The sequence below is a fragment of the Mytilus edulis genome, chromosome 5 (genome assembly GCF_963676685.1).
Source record: "Mytilus edulis chromosome 5, xbMytEdul2.2, whole genome shotgun sequence".
NCBI classification, from domain to species: Eukaryota; Metazoa; Mollusca; class Bivalvia; order Mytilida; family Mytilidae; genus Mytilus; species Mytilus edulis.
Genome location: NC_092348.1, coordinates 79,312,095 through 79,334,898, shown reverse-complemented (window position 1 = coordinate 79,334,898; position 22,804 = coordinate 79,312,095). Strand labels below are relative to the sequence as shown.

General features: G+C 32.0%; 1 protein-coding gene across 1 annotated transcript; it reads right to left on the bottom strand.

Annotated features, from left to right (window-relative positions):
* Positions 1–2,668: 2,668 nt before the first annotated feature.
* On the bottom strand, positions 2,669–10,098 carry LOC139524531 (ATP synthase subunit g, mitochondrial-like). The gene is made up of 3 exons (XM_071319368.1): positions 9,950–10,098; positions 3,546–3,706; positions 2,669–2,900 (listed from the first exon to the last, which is right to left on the bottom strand). Exons 1-3 carry the CDS (start codon positions 10,014–10,016, stop codon positions 2,757–2,759), a joined length of 372 nt encoding a protein of 123 aa, XP_071175469.1. The 5' UTR covers positions 10,017–10,098; the 3' UTR covers positions 2,669–2,756.
* Between the last annotated feature and the right edge of the window lie 12,706 nt (positions 10,099–22,804).

Genomic DNA, 22,804 nt, shown 5'->3' with positions numbered 1-22,804 from the left:
ATTCATAAATTTTTATCTACATATAGCTCCTCTCTTAACTGTCCTATGACCGAAAACCGAAAAAAAATAATTCTGCATAATAGGGTCCCAATTTAGTTTATTTACAGCGTATTCGAAAACAACAATAAAAAATATAGGTCACTGATGAGTTAAAAAAGATATTTCAATTTTAATGCCAAAAAATGGCATTTTTGCACCAAAGGGAGATAATTTCAATGATATCTACACCTGGGGCCAACACAATTTATTTTTTAGAATGATTTTTGTACCATATGATAAATGTAACAACTACTAAAGGTCAAAAATAAAATTTGTAATGAAAAAAAAATGTTTAATTTTTTTCTGAAAATCGTATACCCGCGAGCCTCCTTAACAGATTTATTGTTAATGTACTGTTGTTTAATCAGTCTTTGTTGAATTGCTAAAAATAATTCCTGTTTTAGGCATTTTATTCTGCAAACATCTTATTATTCAATGTTATGTTTAGCAACGCTTCTTTGTTTCTCTAACTTGTCATCATAACTTAAAAAACAAGAATGTGTCCACAGTACACAGATGCCCTACTCGCACTATCAGTGGACCGGGAAATTGGGGTTAAAATCTAATTTGACATTTAAATTTAGAAAGATCATATCATAGGGAACATGTGTAATAAGTTTCAAGTTGATTAGACTTCAACTTCATTAAAAAATTACCTTGACCAAATCTTTAACCTGAAACGGGATGAACGGACCAGAAAACATAATGCCCCTCTACTACATGTATCATTGGTGGGACATAAAAATACTTCATACATTGGAAAAAAACAAACTTTGTCTAAATGTCTTTTCATATTATTTATACCCAACTAAAACAAGAGTGCACACGCTGAAATGTCTTGCCTTCTATACTAATCATTGATATTATGTTGATAGTCCTAAGTATAAAGCTAAGCTTTATTACAACTGTCACATAAACTTAACATTAACCAAGATAACTAAACAAAGACCAATCAACCTTGAAAATGAGGTCAAGGTCAGATGAACCATGCCAGGCAGACATGTACAGCTAACAATGCTTCTATACAACATATATAGTTGACCCATTACTTATAGTTTAAGAAAAATAGACCAAAAACACAAAAACTTAACACTGTGCAATGAACCGTGAAAATGAGGTCACAGTCAAATAAAACCTGCGCGACTGACATAAAGATCATAAAATATTTCCATACACCAAATATAGTTGACCTAAGGCATATATTATTAGAAAAAAAGACCAAAACTCAAAAACTTAACTTTGACCACTGAACTATGAAAATGAGGTCAAGGTCACATGACATCTGCCCGCTAGACATGTACACCTTACAATCATTCCATACAACAAATATAGTAGACCTATTGCATATAGTATGAGAAAAACAGACCAAAACACAAAAATTTAACTATAACCACTGAACCATGAAAATGAGGTCAAGGTCACATGTACACCTTACAGTCCTTCCATACACTGAATATACTAGCCCTATTGCTTATAGTATCTGAGATATGGACTTGACCACCAAAACTTAACCTTGTTCACTACTTAACCTTGTTCAGTGATCCATGAAATGAGGTCAATATCAAGTTAAAACTGTCTGACAGACATGAGGACCTTGCAAGGTATGCACATATCAAATATAGTTATCCTATTACTTATAATAAGAGAGAATTCAACATTACAAAAAAATAACTTTTTTTTCAAGTGGTCACTGAACCATGAAAATGAGGTCAAGGACATTGGACCTGTGACTGACGGAAACTTCGTAACATGAAGCATCTATATACAAAGTATGAAGCATTCAGGTCTTCCACCTTCTAAAATATAAAGCTTTTAAGAAGTAAGCTAACACCTCCGCCGCCGGATCCCTATCCCTATGTCGAGCTTTCTGCAACAAAAGTTGCAGGCTCGACAAAAACTGCTGTTTTTCCTGGTAAGAATAAAGGATACTTGTAAGCCCAATCTGATCAACTGACAATGTAAAAATTCTTCTGTTTTCGTTGTATTTTTATGAACTACTGCGAATTCAGTTATTATCGTGGATACCAATTTTTGTGGATTGAGGAAAACTTGCATATTCCTGGATATTTAAATTCATTGTTTTGTCTGCATGCATTCCTATAAATTTGTGGTTCTCCTGTACCCATGAAATCAATGAAAATTAGTATTAAAGTTATTAATGAATCCACAGTATATGGTATGTTTTTTTCTCATTGTTGAAGGGTAGTATGTTGAACTATACTTGCTTATATCAGTCAATTCAACTCTGGTGGATAGTAGTTTCATTGGCAACCATACAACATCTCCTTATGTACATGTGTTGAGTTAAGTTTTTTTTCAAATAAAAAGCGATAAATATCTGAAATGTTTGTAAAAGAAGATGTTGACATATACAATTATAGAGTTGGTGAGTTGTTCTTGATGAGAAGTATATGTGGATCATTGAACAGAGCCACTGAATCAATTAGTACAAGTTAAGAACCATTGATTCAATTGACTATTAGTACAACTTGAAATTCTGGAAAAAAGCCTTTACTGACATTCTCCAATTATTGGGTACAATGTAAATTTGTCAAATATATTTATTTGATTCCTTTAAATTGAGGTGGCACAATTTTTGGCTACAGAAAAATAAATGAAAGATTATAAACAAATTCTCACGTTTTAATTTTTTCAATCTACTGTACATGTTTAGAAATCAGTCAAACATAACAAAAGTTGCGAAATTGTTCATATTACTAATGCTTTTTACGCTGATCTTCACCATGTACTGTCCAGGCACCTGGTATATAGTATCCAATTATACATCCCTTACCAAGGATTTCTCCAATGAAGAAAAGGAACAAGATTTCCAAACATACCAATGTGTTCAGCCATACTTCCTACAAAAGACAAAATTCACTTTTAATTTGATGTATACAGACAATTTCCATGTGATGAAAAATTTAATATGCAATTTTAATCTATAAATCACAAATATAAATATCAAAATGTAATGCTTCATTACAAATTTCTTCTTCTTTTCAAAGCATTGCATAACAAAACTACATCTGTTATTTGTTCGGATATGATGCTTCAAACTACTATAGGTGTTTTGATTTAGCTATTAAATGGTCCTTATGCATAAATCTCACAAACATATCATAAAATTCTGCATGTCTATCTGTTCAAGAATGGCTTAAGTTTATATATCAATAAATTCTTTTAAAAAGTCGTTCAATTTCTTTAGAGACAGCCAGAGCCATTTACATGCCTGAAATTGATTCAAATATTTTAAACATGTTAAAATCAAATATATAACATACAAATTGGTTACCAGTAAATCAGAATAGGGTGTATGGGACATAAATATAGCCTAGGTGTAGCCTAAAAGTCAGTTGAAATAATAATTTAAGTATGACAACAAGTCAAGAAAAGACACCAGAAAAAGAAAATTATTGACAACAGAGCAATTAATGATATGATCCTACATCATTATTTTCAAGACATGCGAGACAAAGGTCTTAAATTCAATAGTATAGACTTACTCTGACTGGCATAGTGAGGAATTTCTTTGTCTGTACTCCTCTGATTATGTTATTTATACTTTCTTGAATCACTGGGAATTCTGTCAACATTGGTGGTCTCAGTTCTACTTTGGCATAGTGCCAGAATCTTCCACCTCGTACCTTAGCAAATTCAGATGTAACTGAAAAAAAATCATGATTCTATTATAGCAAACTATAATTGTATTATTATAAAATACATAAAATGTGAGTGATAAGAAAATTAACTTGGGAAAGGTACATCCTGATTTGCCTGTCTGAAACTTCAGAGTTTTTTTGGGCCATACATGAACTTAATGCTTTCGTTTTTTATGTGAAGACAGATCTTTAAAAGTCACAGTTAAATCTACAATGTATGACAACTGTTAGCAGTTCATATAGGTCTACTTTCCGCTATATAAACAGGGCTCACACTACTTCAGAATTATAGGGAGAAGTGACTTCTCTTTTTGAAACTGATAGGGAGAAGTGGTGAGATTTGAAAGAGAAGTGCTCATTCGCGCGGTACGCTACAATGTTTGGATTTTACAATTGTATAAAGGGCCATATGTAAATAATGTTCTTTTTATATTGTTCAATTCATACCTGAGTAAAAAAATTACAATTAAAGTAACATTTGAAATTAAAAGTTGTTTAAGTTTTACTAAGGTTCCTGTGAGAAACTACCAACTAAAAATCTAGCACTAAAAAAAATTAATTTTAATTAAAAAATGTAAAGAAATTATAATTTATCAATTACAATTTAATTAAAAATTATCTTGTGTATGAAATTCAGTGTTTCTCATAAAAAAATATAAAAGTTATTAAGCTGGGCCATAATATATTAATATTAGTATAATAGTCTCAGAGTTAAGCAACTTTAATCAATAGTTTGAAACTAAAAAATTTAGGGATCAATTAGATGTAACCAAAAGTCTCTTAATGCATGTGGAATGCGTAATTTTTCCATCTGTGCGTCCGTAGTAATTATTGTAAAAGTACGGATTTCGGTCATAGCTGGTCTGGTTCAGATCCGTAGTTTAGAAATCAGGCAATGGCGGACGATTGCAAGAAAATTTACAAAAATAAACGATGTTTGACAAGTTATTTGGAAAGGAACATGACGTTTTTAATGCAATAAAAGGATTAAACATTTACTGGATGCAACTTTTATCACGTTTAAATGAAGGAACAAACTTATTTTGCCGCCGAAATTTAGGTTGAAGTACGTTTTCGAGTAACAAGCACCGGAACTTGCGGAAATGCACGAAGTGATAAAAAGTTGTATTTTTATCAAATAACCTGCTACACATTGCGAAGACAATGCTTCAACCTCTTTTCTAAAGATAATGAATCGATAAAAAATTGATGTTTCATCAACTTGGTAAAAATTGAAAATGTCCGATGACGGAAGCGACTGAAAGCGAGTATCATCAAGAACAGGGCGACTTGTTTTCGCTTTTGGGGGTCGGGAAAGCGAAGTGACAGTCGGGAAGGCGACTTCTTCGCCCAAGTCGCCTGGTAGCGTGAGCCCTGTATAAATGACGTTCTTTCACTAAATAATTCAAAATTTTGTGACTATGTTGAACGCTTTTATCCCAGACCCATCAAACTAGAGATAAAGGATACAACAGATACAACTAAGTTGGCCTCATATCTTGACTTACATCTAGAAAATGACAACGAGGGTCGATTGAAAACAGAATTTTACAACAAAAGAGATGATTTCAGCTTTCCGATTGTGAACTTTCCATTTCTAAGTAGCAACATTCCAGCAGCACCTGCATACAGCGTATATGTCTCCCAATTGATACAATATTCCCGTGCTTGCATTTCCTATCATGATTTCTTGATAGAGGGTTGCTATTAAACCAAGAGTTCCAAATGGTGAAGTTGAAATCATCCCTTCCTAAATTTTACGGACGCCATCACGAGTTGGTTGACCGTTATGGAATAACCGTTTCACAAATGATATCAGATATGTTCCTTACGTCGTAACTACAATCCCCAGACATTATCCCCTTCCCTTTCATGAATGTGACCTGCTGAATTAGACTATTTACCGGATTTGTTATAACATAAGCAACACGACGGGTGCCACATGTAGAGCAGGATCTGATTACCCTTCCGGAGCACCTGAGATCACCCCTAGTTTTTCGTGGGGTTAGTGTTGCTTATTCTTTAGTTTTCTGTGTGGTGTCATGTGTTCTATTGTTTGTCTGTTTGTCTTTTTTCATTTTTAGCCAGGTTTATTTTCGATTTATGAGTTTGACTGTCCCTCTGGTATCTTTCGTCCTTCTCTTTAAGAGTATATGTGTGAATGTTGTTGTGTTCTCGTATTGGATTGTGTCAGTAGGTTTGTCAGTTACACAGGTTGGGAACAAACCCCCTGTATGGTGATTATACCTGTATAGAGGGATGATCCTTCTTTAGAGGGATAAAATTACCCCTCTACAGAGGGGTATTTTTGCTTACACTAGATTTAAAGTAAATTAGGGCAGAATGGCATTTTCTAGTTATATTGGATATAATCTCTAGCATTATCTGGGTCAACATATGCACTTTACTAAAAATTGGGATGACCAGTTTTCTGCTAAAGTGACAAAACTTGCAATCTATTGTATACCTATCTGAACACCTGATCAACAACAAAGGAATAGTTGACCTTTAAATTTCATGTTAAATCTAACAATAGAAATTCTGTTCAGTGAGGCAAAAGTGAGTAGAATTTACCTGATCATCACAGCTTTCAATCATGGTGAACAATAGATTGTATATTTAGTAAGATAAGCAGCAAACTGGGCATGTGTATATTATGGGGACGTAGTCCCCAATTACGGTAGAAAAATCAATAAAAAAAACAAAACTCAAATCATTAACTTTTTTTTCAGATCTACTCATACATGTCAAGTGACATGATATTCGCGTGTAATACACGCTTTTTCAACGGTTTACACGCGAGGATTTTGTCACATGGCGTGTACACGCTTTTCACCACTTTACACGCAATTACACGCTTTTTCGTTCTTTTCATTTTTTGGTCGTTAGTGATATCGCTATTCTCGGGTTATTTTTCCTTATTCGATAAATACCGAAAAATTCGAAGTAATTGTTTGGCTGCTATATTGTTTATTTTTCTATATGGACAAACAGTAAAAGGTAAGTAGTTTGTGATTAGTTTTAACGATTTTGTGACTTTCTTTCAAATTCGCTTTATAGGGGAAATGTGCACAGAAAGAGGTCACTTTCAGGGCCTGTACCGTCGTCTAAAGTGCCGATTGTTAAGCCAAAACGATGTGTACGGCAAGATTCAAGATTTATAAATTATATTTTGGAGTTAGAGTTTAAATGATCGAGTGACAAGTAACGCATAAATTGTGCATTCTATGTTTCAATGATAAAAAAACCAATACATGTGAGAGGAGAAATACAATGTAGCTATTTGAATAAGCATTTAACATGTTTATCTAATGAAAATCAAATTTATAAAACATTTTTCTTCTTCAATTTCAGTTTCAAATCTAGCCAACACGGCAAATATTTCTACAGGCCATGGGGATAAAAATATCACAGAACTGTTGGATCAGCTCTCATAGTACCAGCTTTCTTCTGATGAACTACCCAGTTTTAACCAGGCAATAGCAATGGGAGCAATGGCAGAGATAATAGATGATATTTTACATTGCCAAAATAAACCAACCATTATGACATTCTTTCAAATCTTGATGATGCTAATTCAGTCAAATATCAATTCCTACTGTGGGAGAGCCTTTTCAATTATAAAGAAATTGACACTGAATTCTGATCAGAACTTGACTATGTTACATTTGTATTGTGTGCTGTTATCAAATAAATGTAACTAAACTTGAAACTGGCAGTTGTTTTGAATATGTGCCTAGTGGTGGTGCTTTAAAAGCAACATAACAGATCACTGTTTAATACAATAAAAGTTCACAGTAGAATATATATTGTTTTTTTATATTCACAAATTTGTATAAAATTATGTATTAACAAGTCCGCATCTACGTCACGCGTTTTCACACGCTTTTTGACATAGCATGTCATGTCATGACATGATTTCCCATTGTCAGAGGTTGACATGTATGGATCTACTTCCTTTTCCGGTCTTGTTTGCATGAGACTTTGAATAAAATGTATATTTATCAACATATCAACGAATATAGTAAGGAATTCAACACCCAATCATTTTTAATAATTGTTTGATATGAAAAAAACGTTACCTGAACAACAGCGTTTCTTTGTTTACATTGAATATGACGTCATAACTTAAATAACGTCACAACTAAATCCCTAACAACAGAACCAATATCGGAAACGTTATACGGTATTTCCGTTTCTTTTATCAACATGCTTGCATTAAAAAAAAAATACAAACTTCGTCCCCATTCACAGGTAATGCCTGCCTCATATTAAATTGAGTACACAAATTGGTGCACCAATTGTTGCAGGTTACTACCATAATAAGTAGAAAATGCCATTCTGCCCTATTTTGATTTAAATCCAGTCTAAACAAAAATGGCACTGGCTACGGTTACATGGAAATGTAACAATAATAAAAATATTATTGTTACATAGGAGACTAAATGCCGGAATGCAAAGTCGGGTAAGGAACCGATTAATTACGAATGTAACAATAATTACTGAGGCTACTGTTACATGGCGTTATTGTTACATGAAAAACAGCAATCATTAAACTTAAATCTTGTATAGTTACAACTTTTGTTGCCTTAATTTTGCATATGTACGAAATAATACTTGAAATAATGATAAATAATAAATATTATCGTTAACAAATGGTGTTTAAATTGTTTTTTCTAACGTATAAATGGTTTTGGTGTTTTAAAGATACTCTTCCTCTTTTTGTACTTATGTCTGTTGATGGAAACGGCGAGAGCGAGGTTATAGCATTCTGGATAGTTTCTGACGAATCTCGAGAAACTATAAAAGAAATAACGCAACTCTTCAAAAAGTACAAAGAAAACTGGTCCAAAATTCGATGTGTAATGAGTGACAAAGACATGATCGAGAGAGACGTCATTAGGGAAGAAATACCAAATGTACCCTTACTAATATGTCTTTTCCATGTACTAAGAACTTTCAAGAGAGAAGTGACTACTGAGAAGCTTGGAATTTCAAAAGACGAACGTATTTTGGCTCTTGAATTGCTTCAAAAGATGGCATATGCTAGGACCGAAGACAGCTACTCAGAATTTTATCGTGAACTTAAAGACACTAATCTTGAGTCAGTTATTAGGTACTTTGACAAGAAGTTTGTATAGCTGAATGAAATTTGTGTCTTGATATTGTTTCAGTTTTGTTTCAAACGAATCCTAAGTATTAAATTTTTCACCCACAACAAAATTGGTCACAAGAATCTCTTCATCCATTGTGCATTGTATAATGACAGTAATACGAGTAGGTGTGCAGTTAAATACTTAAAGTGAACACTTTTCTCAGCCCGAGTTCTCAACAACAAACCATTGGTCTATATTTTCGCCTTTGGCACTACTTATCTAAAGTAGTTAGATATAGGAAGATGTGGTGTGAGTGCCAATGAGACAACTCTCCATCCAAATAACAATTTAAAAAGTAGTAGCTATAAAACACCAAAACCATTTATACGTTAGAAAAAAAAATTTAAACACCATTTGTTAACGATGATATTTATTATTTATCGTTATTACAAGTATTATTTCGTACATATGCAAGATTAAGGCAACAAAAGTTGTAACTATACAAGATTTAAGTTTAATGATTGCTGTTTTTCATGTACATGTAACAATAACGCCATGTAACCGTAGCCTCAGTAATTATTGTTACATTCGTAATTAATCAGTTCCTTATCCGCCTTTGCATTCCGGCATTTAGTCTCCTATGTAACAATAATATTTTTATTATTGTTACATTTCCATGTAACCGTAGCCAGTGCCAACAAAAATACCCCTCTAAAGAGGGATAATTTTATCCCTCTATAGAAGGATTATTTCTCTATACAGGTATAATCACCATATAGAGGGTTTGTTCCCAACCTGTTATATGGGTACAAGATGGTGTATGATTTTATAGAAGATGATTTGTGTTCTTAATCGCCTTTTCTCAAGAGTTGTTCAATTGCAGAATTGGCCTTCAAAAACCAGCAAACTGCATACCACAAACAAACATTTGTATTTATTCGTCTCTACCAAAGGACCTGTTTTTAATCCCGAATAGCCAATTTTAAGAATTTCTTATACCTGCTTAAACAAATTGATTTCTCATGACATAAAAATATCTTTCACTAGCCCGAAATTTTTTTACTGGTCTTGGGCAAAGGGCTGGTGGTCTAAAACTAAGGTGCAAAATGCATTGGAAGGTAGGGGTTTACAAAAGTTAAATTAAGTAAAAACCTCTGATTGCTTTTGGTGCAACTTCGGTGGCTAAACGACTGCCAAATTTGACCAATTTTTGAGCCATGGTGCCCTTGAAATGTGAAATGTAGATTGAAAACCGGATGTTACTTGCGGTACTTGACTTCCGGCAGAATTCATCCTTGAGATTTCTCTCCCTGAGAACTAATCAAGATACAACTAAATACTAAAGCGTTTACAATACCAAAGCACCATAACGATAAGTTTGAATTTATTTTTAAACAGCTCGTTCAAAGTCTAACCACGTTTTAGGTAGCACTCCACGGTTAGAAAATAAAATTAAAAATGAGCCACAAAATGTTTTATCATCTCCTATTCCTGGATTTCTAATACATTAACCTAACTGTTTGTGTTGTACATGTGCACATGTATGTAATCAGTATATTCCATAGATTTGATTTTCAAAAGTTAAAAGAGTGAAAATTAATTCCTTTTATGTGTATCCATGGCAACATTCTGCATTTATTTACCATAAAATATTGCAAAAAGGGGGGTTGACATGTCACATATCACCCCAAAATTTTGATCAAACTAGAATTTCAATGCCTTTGAGTGATACCTTTTTAGAAACTGTTTTCATAAATCTTCCTAATGATCAAATAAAAAATGGGTGTCTTTCGCCTCATTTTTTCGTAAAATCCAATCACAAAGTTCGTGCGATAAAAAGTTGGAAAAAAACATTGCAATAATTGCCGGACCAATGTATGGTAGGGACATGCAAATACGGACTGTCATACAGAAAACAGCCTATATTACATACATTACATAATCTTGATGTTCATATAAACCCAATACAAAGGCTATTTTAATACTCAGCTATCCAAAAATGAATTTTATTGCACACTAGCTCTTATATTTGAAAAATCCACAGGGGCCAAAATGCGAAACTACACACCTAACTGTGGAGTGCTACCTTAAGGTGAAATTTTTCCCCTCCTGCCTCAATTTTTATTATATTTTCTGTGTTCTACTGGCTGTTACGATGAAAATGGTACCTTAGTTTTTAAAATTGGTTCAGTAATAAAGATTTTATGAAGGTTAGCAGTTGATGTTGAAACGCGACAAAAAGTGATTTAAAAATAAATGCTGGATCATAGTGAAAAACTTCAATTCTGTCTCATTTTTGGGGTAAATTTCTAAAACTTTTCCCATTATCTTATTTAAAATCATAAAATTACCTTCAAAGAGGACAAATTGTACAATTTTTAGGTATTTGAAAGCACTTATAGGTCAATTTTGCTGTAAATAGCATACCTAACCTTGGTTTAGAAGCTCTCAAGCAGGGTATAAATTTCTAGCAGTACTGGCATCATTAAATTTAATTAATGCCAAATTATAATATAAAATCCTGCTAAAAATGTTTATTTGACTTATTCGCATTCAAAAATATAAAGCGATACATTCTGAGGATATCATATAAAGCGCATTCTTTGGTTACAATGGTGAAGCTAATTGAGTACAAATTTAAGACCGCAACATGTCTAAGTGTCAAAATGTGTATATTTGGTTGCTAAGGACAGTAAACAATAAAATAAACATAAATTGCATTCCTAGCAGATTTTTTACCTTCAGAACTAAATCAAGAACATAAAAGACTTAAGATTTGTGGTAAATTTTATCTTAAAAAGTGCATTTCTGTACTTTCTGATGTGCCATAAGGTAGCACTCCACAGTTAGAAAATAAAATTAAAAATGAGCCACAAAATGTTTTATCATCTCCTATTCCTGGATTTCTAATACATTAACCTAACTGTTTGTGTTGTACATGTGCACATGTATGTAATCAGTATATTCCATAGATTTGATTTTCAAAAGTAAAAAGAGTGAAAATTAATTCCTTTTATGTGTATCCATGGCAACATTCTGCATTTATTTACCATAAAATATTGCAAAAAGGGGGGTTGACATGTCACATATCACCCCAAAATTTTGATCAAACTAGAATTTCAATGCCTTTGAGTGATACCTTTTTAGAAACTGTTTTCATAAATCTTCCTAATGATCAAATAAAAAATGGGTGTCTTTCGCCTCATTTTTTCGTAAAATCCAATCACAAAGTTCGTGCGATAAAAAGTTGGAAAAAAACATTGCAATAATTGCCGGACCAATGTATGGTAGGGACATGCAAATACGGACTGTCATACAGAAAACAGCCTATATTACATACATTACATAATCTTGATGTTCATATAAACCCAATACAAAGGCTATTTTAATACTCAGCTATCCAAAAATGAATTTTATTGCACACTAGCTCTTATATTTGAAAAATCCACAGGGGCCAAAATGCGAAACTACACACCTAACTGTGGAGTGCTACCTTAAGGTGAAATTTTTCCCCTCCTGCCTCAATTTTTATTATATTTTCTGTGTTCTACTGGCTGTTACGATGAAAATGGTACCTTAGTTTTTAAAATTGGTTCAGTAATAAAGATTTTATGAAGGTTAGCAGTTGATGTTGAAACGCGACAAAAAGTGATTTAAAAATAAATGCTGGATCATAGTGAAAAACTTCAATTCTGTCTCATTTTTGGGGTAAATTTCTAAAACTTTTCCCATTATCTTATTTAAAATCATAAAATTACCTTCAAAGAGGACAAATTGTACAATTTTTAGGTATTTGAAAGCACTTATAGGTCAATTTTGCTGTAAATAGCATACCTAACCTTGGTTTAGAAGCTCTCAAGCAGGGTATAAATTTCTAGCAGTACTGGCATCATTAAATTTAATTAATGCCAAATTATAATATAAAATCCTGCTAAAAATGTTTATTTGACTTATTCGCATTCAAAAATATAAAGCGATACATTCTGAGGATATCATATAAAGCGCATTCTTTGGTTACAATGGTGAAGCTAATTGAGTACAAATTTAAGACCGCAACATGTCTAAGTGTCAAAATGTGTATATTTGGTTGCTAAGGACAGTAAACAATAAAATAAACATAAATTGCATTCCTAGCAGATTTTTTACCTTCAGAACTAAATCAAGAACATAAAAGACTTAAGATTTGTGGTAAATTTTATCTTAAAAAGTGCATTTCTGTACTTTCTGATGTGCCATAAGGTAGCACTCCACAGTTAGAAAATAAAATTAAAAATGAGCCACAAAATGTTTTATCATCTCCTATTCCTGGATTTCTAATACATTAACCTAACTGTTTGTGTTGTACATGTGCACATGTATGTAATCAGTATATTCCATAGATTTGATTTTCAAAAGTTAAAAGAGTGAAAATTAATTCCTTTTATGTGTATCCATGGCAACATTCTGCATTTATTTACCATAAAATATTGCAAAAAGGGGGGTTGACATGTCACATATCACCCCAAAATTTTGATCAAACTAGAATTTCAATGCCTTTGAGTGATACCTTTTTAGAAACTGTTTTCATAAATCTTCCTAATGATCAAATAAAAAATGGGTGTCTTTCGCCTCATTTTTTCGTAAAATCCAATCACAAAGTTCGTGCGATAAAAAGTTGGAAAAAAACATTGCAATAATTGCCGGACCAATGTATGGTAGGGACATGCAAATACGGACTGTCATACAGAAAACAGCCTATATTACATACATTACATAATCTTGATGTTCATATAAACCCAATACAAAGGCTATTTTAATACTCAGCTATCCAAAAATGAATTTTATTGCACACTAGCTCTTATATTTGAAAAATCCACAGGGGCCAAAATGCGAAACTACACACCTAACTGTGGAGTGCTACCTTAAGGTGAAATTTTTCCCCTCCTGCCTCAATTTTTATTATATTTTCTGTGTTCTACTGGCTGTTACGATGAAAATGGTACCTTAGTTTTTAAAATTGGTTCAGTAATAAAGATTTTATGAAGGTTAGCAGTTGATGTTGAAACGCGACAAAAAGTGATTTAAAAATAAATGCTGGATCATAGTGAAAAACTTCAATTCTGTCTCATTTTTGGGGTAAATTTCTAAAACTTTTCCCATTCTCTTATTTAAAATCATAAAATTACCTTCAAAGAGGACAAATTGTACAATTTTTAGGTATTTGAAAGCACTTATAGGTCAATTTTGCTGTAAATAGCATACCTAACCTTGGTTTAGAAGCTCTCAAGCAGGGTATAAATTTCTAGCAGTACTGGCATCATTAAATTTAATTAATGCCAAATTATAATATAAAATCCTGCTAAAAATGTTTATTTGACTTATTCGCATTCAAAAATATAAAGCGATACATTCTGAGGATATCATATAAAGCGCATTCTTTGGTTACAATGGTGAAGCTAATTGAGTACAAATTTAAGACCGCAACATGTCTAAGTGTCAAAATGTGTATATTTGGTTGCTAAGGACAGTAAACAATAAAATAAACATAAATTGCATTCCTAGCAGATTTTTTACCTTCAGAACTAAATCAAGAACATAAAAGACTTAAGATTTGTGGTAAATTTTATCTTAAAAAGTGCATTTCTGTACTTTCTGATGTGCCATAAGGTAGCACTCCACAGTTAGAAAATAAAATAAAAAATGAGCCACAAAATGTTTTATCATCTCCTATTCCTGGATTTCTAATACATTAACCTAACTGTTTGTGTTGTACATGTGCACATGTATGTAATCAGTATATTCCATAGATTTGATTTTCAAAAGTTAAAAGAGTGAAAATTAATTCCTTTTATGTGTATCCATGGCAACATTCTGCATTTATTTACCATAAAATATTGCAAAAAGGGGGGGTTGACATGTCACATATCACCCCAAAATTTTGATCAAACTAGAATTTCAATGCCTTTGAGTGATACCTTTTTAGAAACTGTTTTCATAAATCTTCCTAATGATCAAATAAAAAATGGGTGTCTTTCGCCTCATTTTTTCGTAAAATCCAATCACAAAGTTCGTGCGATAAAAAGTTGGAAAAAAACATTGCAATAATTGCCGGACCAATGTATGGTAGGGACATGCAAATACGGACTGTCATACAGAAAACAGCCTATATTACATACATTACATAATCTTGATGTTCATATAAACCCAATACAAAGGCTATTTTAATACTCAGCTATCCAAAAATGAATTTTATTGCACACTAGCTCTTATATTTGAAAAATCCACAGGGGCCAAAATGCGAAACTACACACCTAACTGTGGAGTGCTACCTTAAGGTGAAATTTTTCCCCTCCTGCCTCAATTTTTATTATATTTTCTGTGTTCTACTGGCTGTTACGATGAAAATGGTACCTTAGTTTTTAAAATTGGTTCAGTAATAAAGATTTTATGAAGGTTAGCAGTTGATGTTGAAACGCGACAAAAAGTGATTTAAAAATAAATGCTGGATCATAGTGAAAAACTTCAATTCTGTCTCATTTTTGGGGTAAATTTCTAAAACTTTTCCCATTCTCTTATTTAAAATCATAAAATTACCTTCAAAGAGGACAAATTGTACAATTTTTAGGTATTTGAAAGCACTTATAGGTCAATTTTGCTGTAAATAGCATACCTAACCTTGGTTTAGAAGCTCTCAAGCAGGGTATAAATTTCTAGCAGTACTGGCATCATTAAATTTAATTAATGCCAAATTATAATATAAAATCCTGCTAAAAATGTTTATTTGACTTATTCGCATTCAAAAATATAAAGCGATACATTCTGAGGATATCATATAAAGCGCATTCTTTGGTTACAATGGTGAAGCTAATTGAGTACAAATTTAAGACCGCAACATGTCTAAGTGTCAAAATGTGTATATTTGGTTGCTAAGGACAGTAAACAATAAAATAAACATAAATTGCATTCCTAGCAGATTTTTTACCTTCAGAACTAAATCAAGAACATAAAAGACTTAAGATTTGTGGTAAATTTTATCTTAAAAAGTGCATTTCTGTACTTTCTGATGTGCCATAAGGTAGCACTCCACAGTTAGAAAATAAAATTAAAAATGAGCCACAAAATGTTTTATCATCTCCTATTCCTGGATTTCTAATACATTAACCTAACTGTTTGTGTTGTACATGTGCACATGTATGTAATCAGTATATTCCATAGATTTGATTTTCAAAAGTTAAAAGAGTGAAAATTAATTCCTTTTATGTGTATCCATGGCAACATTCTGCATTTATTTACCATAAAATATTGCAAAAAGGGGGGGTTGACATGTCACATATCACCCCAAAATTTTGATCAAACTAGAATTTCAATGCCTTTGAGTGATACCTTTTTAGAAACTGTTTTCATAAATCTTCCTAATGATCAAATAAAAAATGGGTGTCTTTCGCCTCATTTTTTCGTAAAATCCAATCACAAAGTTCGTGCGATAAAAAGTTGGAAAAAAACATTGCAATAATTGCCGGACCAATGTATGGTAGGGACATGCAAATACGGACTGTCATACAGAAAACAGCCTATATTACATACATTACATAATCTTGATGTTCATATAAACCCAATACAAAGGCTATTTTAATACTCAGCTATCCAAAAATGAATTTTATTGCACACTAGCTCTTATATTTGAAAAATCCACAGGGGCCAAAATGCGAAACTACACACCTAACTGTGGAGTGCTACCTTAAGGTGAAATTTTTCCCCTCCTGCCTCAATTTTTATTATATTTTCTGTGTTCTACTGGCTGTTACGATGAAAATGGTACCTTAGTTTTTAAAATTGGTTCAGTAATAAAGATTTTATGAAGGTTAGCAGTTGATGTTGAAACGCGACAAAAAGTGATTTAAAAATAAATGCTGGATCATAGTGAAAAACTTCAATTCTGTCTCATTTTTGGGGTAAATTTCTAAAACTTTTCCCATTATCTTATTTAAAATCATAAAATTACCTTCAAAGAGGACAAATTGTACAATTTTTAGGTATTTGAAAGCACTTATAGGTCAATTTTGCTGTAAATAGCATACCTAACCTTGGTTTAGAAGCTCTCAAGCAGGGTATAAATTTCTAGCAGTACTGGCATCATTAAATTTAATTAATGCCAAATTATAATATAAAATCCTGCTAAAAATGTTTATTTGACTTATTCGCATTCAAAAATATAAAGCGATACATTCTGAGGATATCATATAAAGCGCATTCTTTGGTTACAATGGTGAAGCTAATTGAGTACAAATTTAAGACCGCAACATGTCTAAGTGTCAAAATGTGTATATTTGGTTGCTAAGGACAGTAAACAATAAAATAAACATAAATTGCATTCCTAGCAGATTTTTTACCTTCAGAACTAAATCAAGAACATAAAAGACTTAAGATTTGTGGTAAATTTTATCTTAAAAAGTGCATTTCTGTACTTTCTGATGTGCCATAAGGTAGCACTCCACAGTTAGAAAATAAAATTAAAAATGAGCCACAAAATGTTTTATCATCTCCTATTCCTGGATTTCTAATACATTAACCTAACTGTTTGTGTTGTACATGTGCACATGTATGTAATCAGTATATTCCATAGATTTGATTTTCAAAAGTTAAAAGAGTGAAAATTAATTCCTTTTATGTGTATCCATGGCAACATTCTGCATTTATTTACCATAAAATATTGCAAAAAGGGGGGTTGACATGTCACATATCACCCCAAAATTTTGATCAAACTAGAATTTCAATGCCTTTGAGTGATACCTTTTTAGAAACTGTTTTCATAAATCTTCCTAATGATCAAATAAAAAATGGGTGTCTTTCGCCTCATTTTTTCGTAAAATCCAATCACAAAGTTCGTGCGATAAAAAGTTGGAAAAAAACATTGCAATAATTGCCGGACCAATGTATGGTAGGGACATGCAAATACGGACTGTCATACAGAAAACAGCCTATATTACATACATTACATAATCTTGATGTTCATATAAACCCAATACAAAGGCTATTTTAATACTCAGCTATCCAAAAATGAATTTTATTGCACACTAGCTCTTATATTTGAAAAATCCACAGGGGCCAAAATGCGAAACTACACACCTAACTGTGGAGTGCTACCTTAAGGTGAAATTTTTCCCCTCCTGCCTCAATTTTTATTATATTTTCTGTGTTCTACTGGCTGTTACGATGAAAATGGTACCTTAGTTTTTAAAATTGGTTCAGTAATAAAGATTTTATGAAGGTTAGCAGTTGATGTTGAAACGCGACAAAAAGTGATTTAAAAATAAATGCTGGATCATAGTGAAAAACTTCAATTCTGTCTCATTTTTGGGGTAAATTTCTAAAACTTTTCCCATTATCTTATTTAAAATCATAAAATTACCTTCAAAGAGGACAAATTGTACAATTTTTAGGTATTTGAAAGCACTTATAGGTCAATTTTGCTGTAAATAGCATACCTAACCTTGGTTTAGAAGCTCTCAAGCAGGGTATAAATTTCTAGCAGTACTGGCATCATTAAATTTAATTAATGCCAAATTATAATATAAAATCCTGCTAAAAATGTTTATTTGACTTATTCGCATTCAAAAATATAAAGCGATACATTCTGAGGATATCATATAAAGCGCATTCTTTGGTTACAATGGTGAAGCTAATTGAGTACAAATTTAAGACCGCAACATGTCTAAGTGTCAAAATGTGTATATTTGGTTGCTAAGGACAGTAAACAATAAAATAAACATAAATTGCATTCCTAGCAGATTTTTTACCTTCAGAACTAAATCAAGAACATAAAAGACTTAAGATTTGTGGTAAATTTTATCTTAAAAAGTGCATTTCTGTACTTTCTGATGTGCCATAAGGTAGCACTCCACAGTTAGAAAATAAAATTAAAAATGAGCCACAAAATGTTTTATCATCTCCTATTCCTGGATTTCTAATACATTAACCTAACTGTTTGTGTTGTACATGTGCACATGTATGTAATCAGTATATTCCATAGATTTGATTTTCAAAAGTTAAAAGAGTGAAAATTAATTCCTTTTATGTGTATCCATGGCAACATTCTGCATTTATTTACCATAAAATATTGCAAAAAGGGGGGTTGACATGTCACATATCACCCCAAAATTTTGATCAAACTAGAATTTCAATGCCTTTGAGTGATACCTTTTTAGAAACTGTTTTCATAAATCTTCCTAATGATCAAATAAAAAATGGGTGTCTTTCGCCTCATTTTTTCGTAAAATCCAATCACAAAGTTCGTGCGATAAAAAGTTGGAAAAAAACATTGCAATAATTGCCGGACCAATGTATGGTAGGGACATGCAAATACGGACTGTCATACAGAAAACAGCCTATATTACATACATTACATAATCTTGATGTTCATATAAACCCAATACAAAGGCTATTTTAATACTCAGCTATCCAAAAATGAATTTTATTGCACACTAGCTCTTATATTTGAAAAATCCACAGGGGCCAAAATGCGAAACTACACACCTAACTGTGGAGTGCTACCTTAAGGTGAAATTTTTCCCCTCCTGCCTCAATTTTTATTATATTTTCTGTGTTCTACTGGCTGTTACGATGAAAATGGTACCTTAGTTTTTAAAATTGGTTCAGTAATAAAGATTTTATGAAGGTTAGCAGTTGATGTTGAAACGCGACAAAAAGTGATTTAAAAATAAATGCTGGATCATAGTGAAAAACTTCAATTCTGTCTCATTTTTGGGGTAAATTTCTAAAACTTTTCCCATTATCTTATTTAAAATCATAAAATTACCTTCAAAGAGGACAAATTGTACAATTTTTAGGTATTTGAAAGCACTTATAGGTCAATTTTGCTGTAAATAGCATACCTAACCTTGGTTTAGAAGCTCTCAAGCAGGGTATAAATTTCTAGCAGTACTGGCATCATTAAATTTAATTAATGCCAAATTATAATATAAAATCCTGCTAAAAATGTTTATTTGACTTATTCGCATTCAAAAATATAAAGCGATACATTCTGAGGATATCATATAAAGCGCATTCTTTGGTTACAATGGTGAAGCTAATTGAGTACAAATTTAAGACCGCAACATGTCTAAGTGTCAAAATGTGTATATTTGGTTGCTAAGGACAGTAAACAATAAAATAAACATAAATTGCATTCCTAGCAGATTTTTTACCTTCAGAACTAAATCAAGAACATAAAAGACTTAAGATTTGTGGTAAATTTTATCTTAAAAAGTGCATTTCTGTACTTTCTGATGTGCCATAAGGTAGCACTCCACAGTTAGAAAATAAAATTAAAAATGAGCCACAAAATGTTTTATCATCTCCTATTCCTGGATTTCTAATACATTAACCTAACTGTTTGTGTTGTACATGTGCACATGTATGTAATCAGTATATTCCATAGATTTGATTTTCAAAAGTTAAAAGAGTGAAAATTAATTCCTTTTATGTGTATCCATGGCAACATTCTGCATTTATTTACCATAAAATATTGCAAAAAGGGGGGTTGACATGTCACATATCACCCCAAAATTTTGATCAAACTAGAATTTCAATGCCTTTGAGTGATACCTTTTTAGAAACTGTTTTCATAAATCTTCCTAATGATCAAATAAAAAATGGGTGTCTTTCGCCTCATTTTTTCGTAAAATCCAATCACAAAGTTCGTGCGATAAAAAGTTGGAAAAAAACATTGCAATAATTGCCGGACCAATGTATGGTAGGGACATGCAAATACGGACTGTCATACAGAAAACAGCCTATATTACATACATTACATAATCTTGATGTTCATATAAACCCAATACAAAGGCTATTTTAATACTCAGCTATCCAAAAATGAATTTTATTGCACACTAGCTCTTATATTTGAAAAATCCACAGGGGCCAAAATGCGAAACTACACACCTAACTGTGGAGTGCTACCTTAAGGTGAAATTTTTCCCCTCCTGCCTCAATTTTATTATATTTTCTGTGTTCTACTGGCTGTTACGATGAAAATGGTACCTTAGTTTTTAAAATTGGTTCAGTAATAAAGATTTTATGAAGGTTAGCAGTTGATGTTGAAACGCGACAAAAAGTGATTTAAAAATAAATGCTGGATCATAGTGAAAAACTTCAATTCTGTCTCATTTTTGGGGTAAATTTCTAAAACTTTTCCCATTATCTTATTTAAAATCATAAAATTACCTTCAAAGAGGACAAATTGTACAATTTTTAGGTATTTGAAAGCACTTATAGGTCAATTTTGCTGTAAATAGCATACCTAACCTTGGTTTAGAAGCTCTCAAGCAGGGTATAAATTTCTAGCAGTACTGGCATCATTAAATTTAATTAATGCCAAATTATAATATAAAATCCTGCTAAAAATGTTTATTTGACTTATTCGCATTAAAAAATATAAAGCGATACATTCTGAGGATATCATATAAAGCGCATTCTTTGGTTACAATGGTGAAGCTAATTGAGTACAAATTTAAGACCGCAACATGTCTAAGTGTCAAAATGTGTATATTTGGTTGCTAAGGACAGTAAACATAAAATAAACATAAATTGCATTCCTAGCAGATTTTTACCTTCAGAACTAAATCAAGAACATAAAAGACTTAAGATTTGTGGTAAATTTTATCTTAAAAAGTGCATTTCTGTATTTTCTGATGTGCCATAAGGTAGCACTCCACAGTTAGAAAATAAAATTAAAAATGAGCCACAAAATGTTTTATCATCTCCTATTCCTGGATTTCTAATACATTAACCTAACTGTTTGTGTTGTACATGTGCACATGTATGTAATCAGTATATTCCATAGATTTGATTTTCAAAAGTTAAAAGAGTGAAAATTAATTCCTTTTATGTGTATCCATGGCAACATTCTGCATTTATTTACCATAAAATATTGCAAAAAGGGGGGTTGACATGTCACATATCACCCCAAAATTTTGATCAAACTAGAATTTCAATGCCTTTGAGTGATACCTTTTTAGAAACTGTTTTCATAAATCTTCCTAATGATCAAATAAAAAATGGGTGTCTTTCGCCTCATTTTTTCGTAAAATCCAATCACAAAGTTCGTGCGATAAAAAGTTGGAAAAAAACATTGCAATAATTGCCGGACCAATGTATGGTAGGGACATGCAAATACGGACTGTCATACAGAAAACAGCCTATATTACATACATTACATAATCTTGATGTTCATATAAACCCAATACAAAGGCTATTTTAATACTCAGCTATCCAAAAATGAATTTTATTGCACACTAGCTCTTATATTTGAAAAATCCACAGGGGCCAAAATGCGAAACTACACACCTAACTGTGGAGTGCTACCTTAAGGTGAAATTTTTCCCCTCCTGCCTCAATTTTTATTATATTTTCTGTGTTCTACTGGCTGTTACGATGAAAATGGTACCTTAGTTTTTAAAATTGGTTCAGTAATAAAGATTTTATGAAGGTTAGCAGTTGATGTTGAAACGCGACAAAAAGTGATTTAAAAATAAATGCTGGATCATAGTGAAAAACTTCAATTCTGTCTCATTTTTGGGGTAAATTTCTAAAACTTTTCCCATTATCTTATTTAAAATCATAAAATTACCTTCAAAGAGGACAAATTGTACAATTTTTAGGTATTTGAAAGCACTTATAGGTCAATTTTGCTGTAAATAGCATACCTAACCTTGGTTTAGAAGCTCTCAAGCAGGGTATAAATTTCTAGCAGTACTGGCATCATTAAATTTAATTAATGCCAAATTATAATATAAAATCCTGCTAAAAATGTTTATTTGACTTATTCGCATTCAAAAATATAAAGCGATACATTCTGAGGATATCATATAAAGCGCATTCTTTGGTTACAATGGTGAAGCTAATTGAGTACAAATTTAAGACCGCAACATGTCTAAGTGTCAAAATGTGTATATTTGGTTGCTAAGGACAGTAAACAATAAAATAAACATAAATTGCATTCCTAGCAGATTTTTTACCTTCAGAACTAAA

What these genes read in the sequence shown, in the direction of transcription:
- LOC139524531 (XM_071319368.1), bottom strand. Translation starts at nt 10,016, where the DNA reads ATGGCTCAAAAATTGGTCAAATTTGGCAGTCGTTTAGCCACCGAAGTT. An exon ending in TGCACCAAAAGCAATCAGAG is followed by an intron (nt 3,707 to 9,949) that starts GTTTTTACTTAA and finishes ATTTTTTTTCAG; the next exon opens with TTACATCTGAATTTGCTAAG. An exon ending in TCCTCACTATGCCAGTCAGA is followed by an intron (nt 2,901 to 3,545) that starts GTAAGTCTATAC and finishes TGTCTTTTGTAG; the next exon opens with GAAGTATGGCTGAACACATT.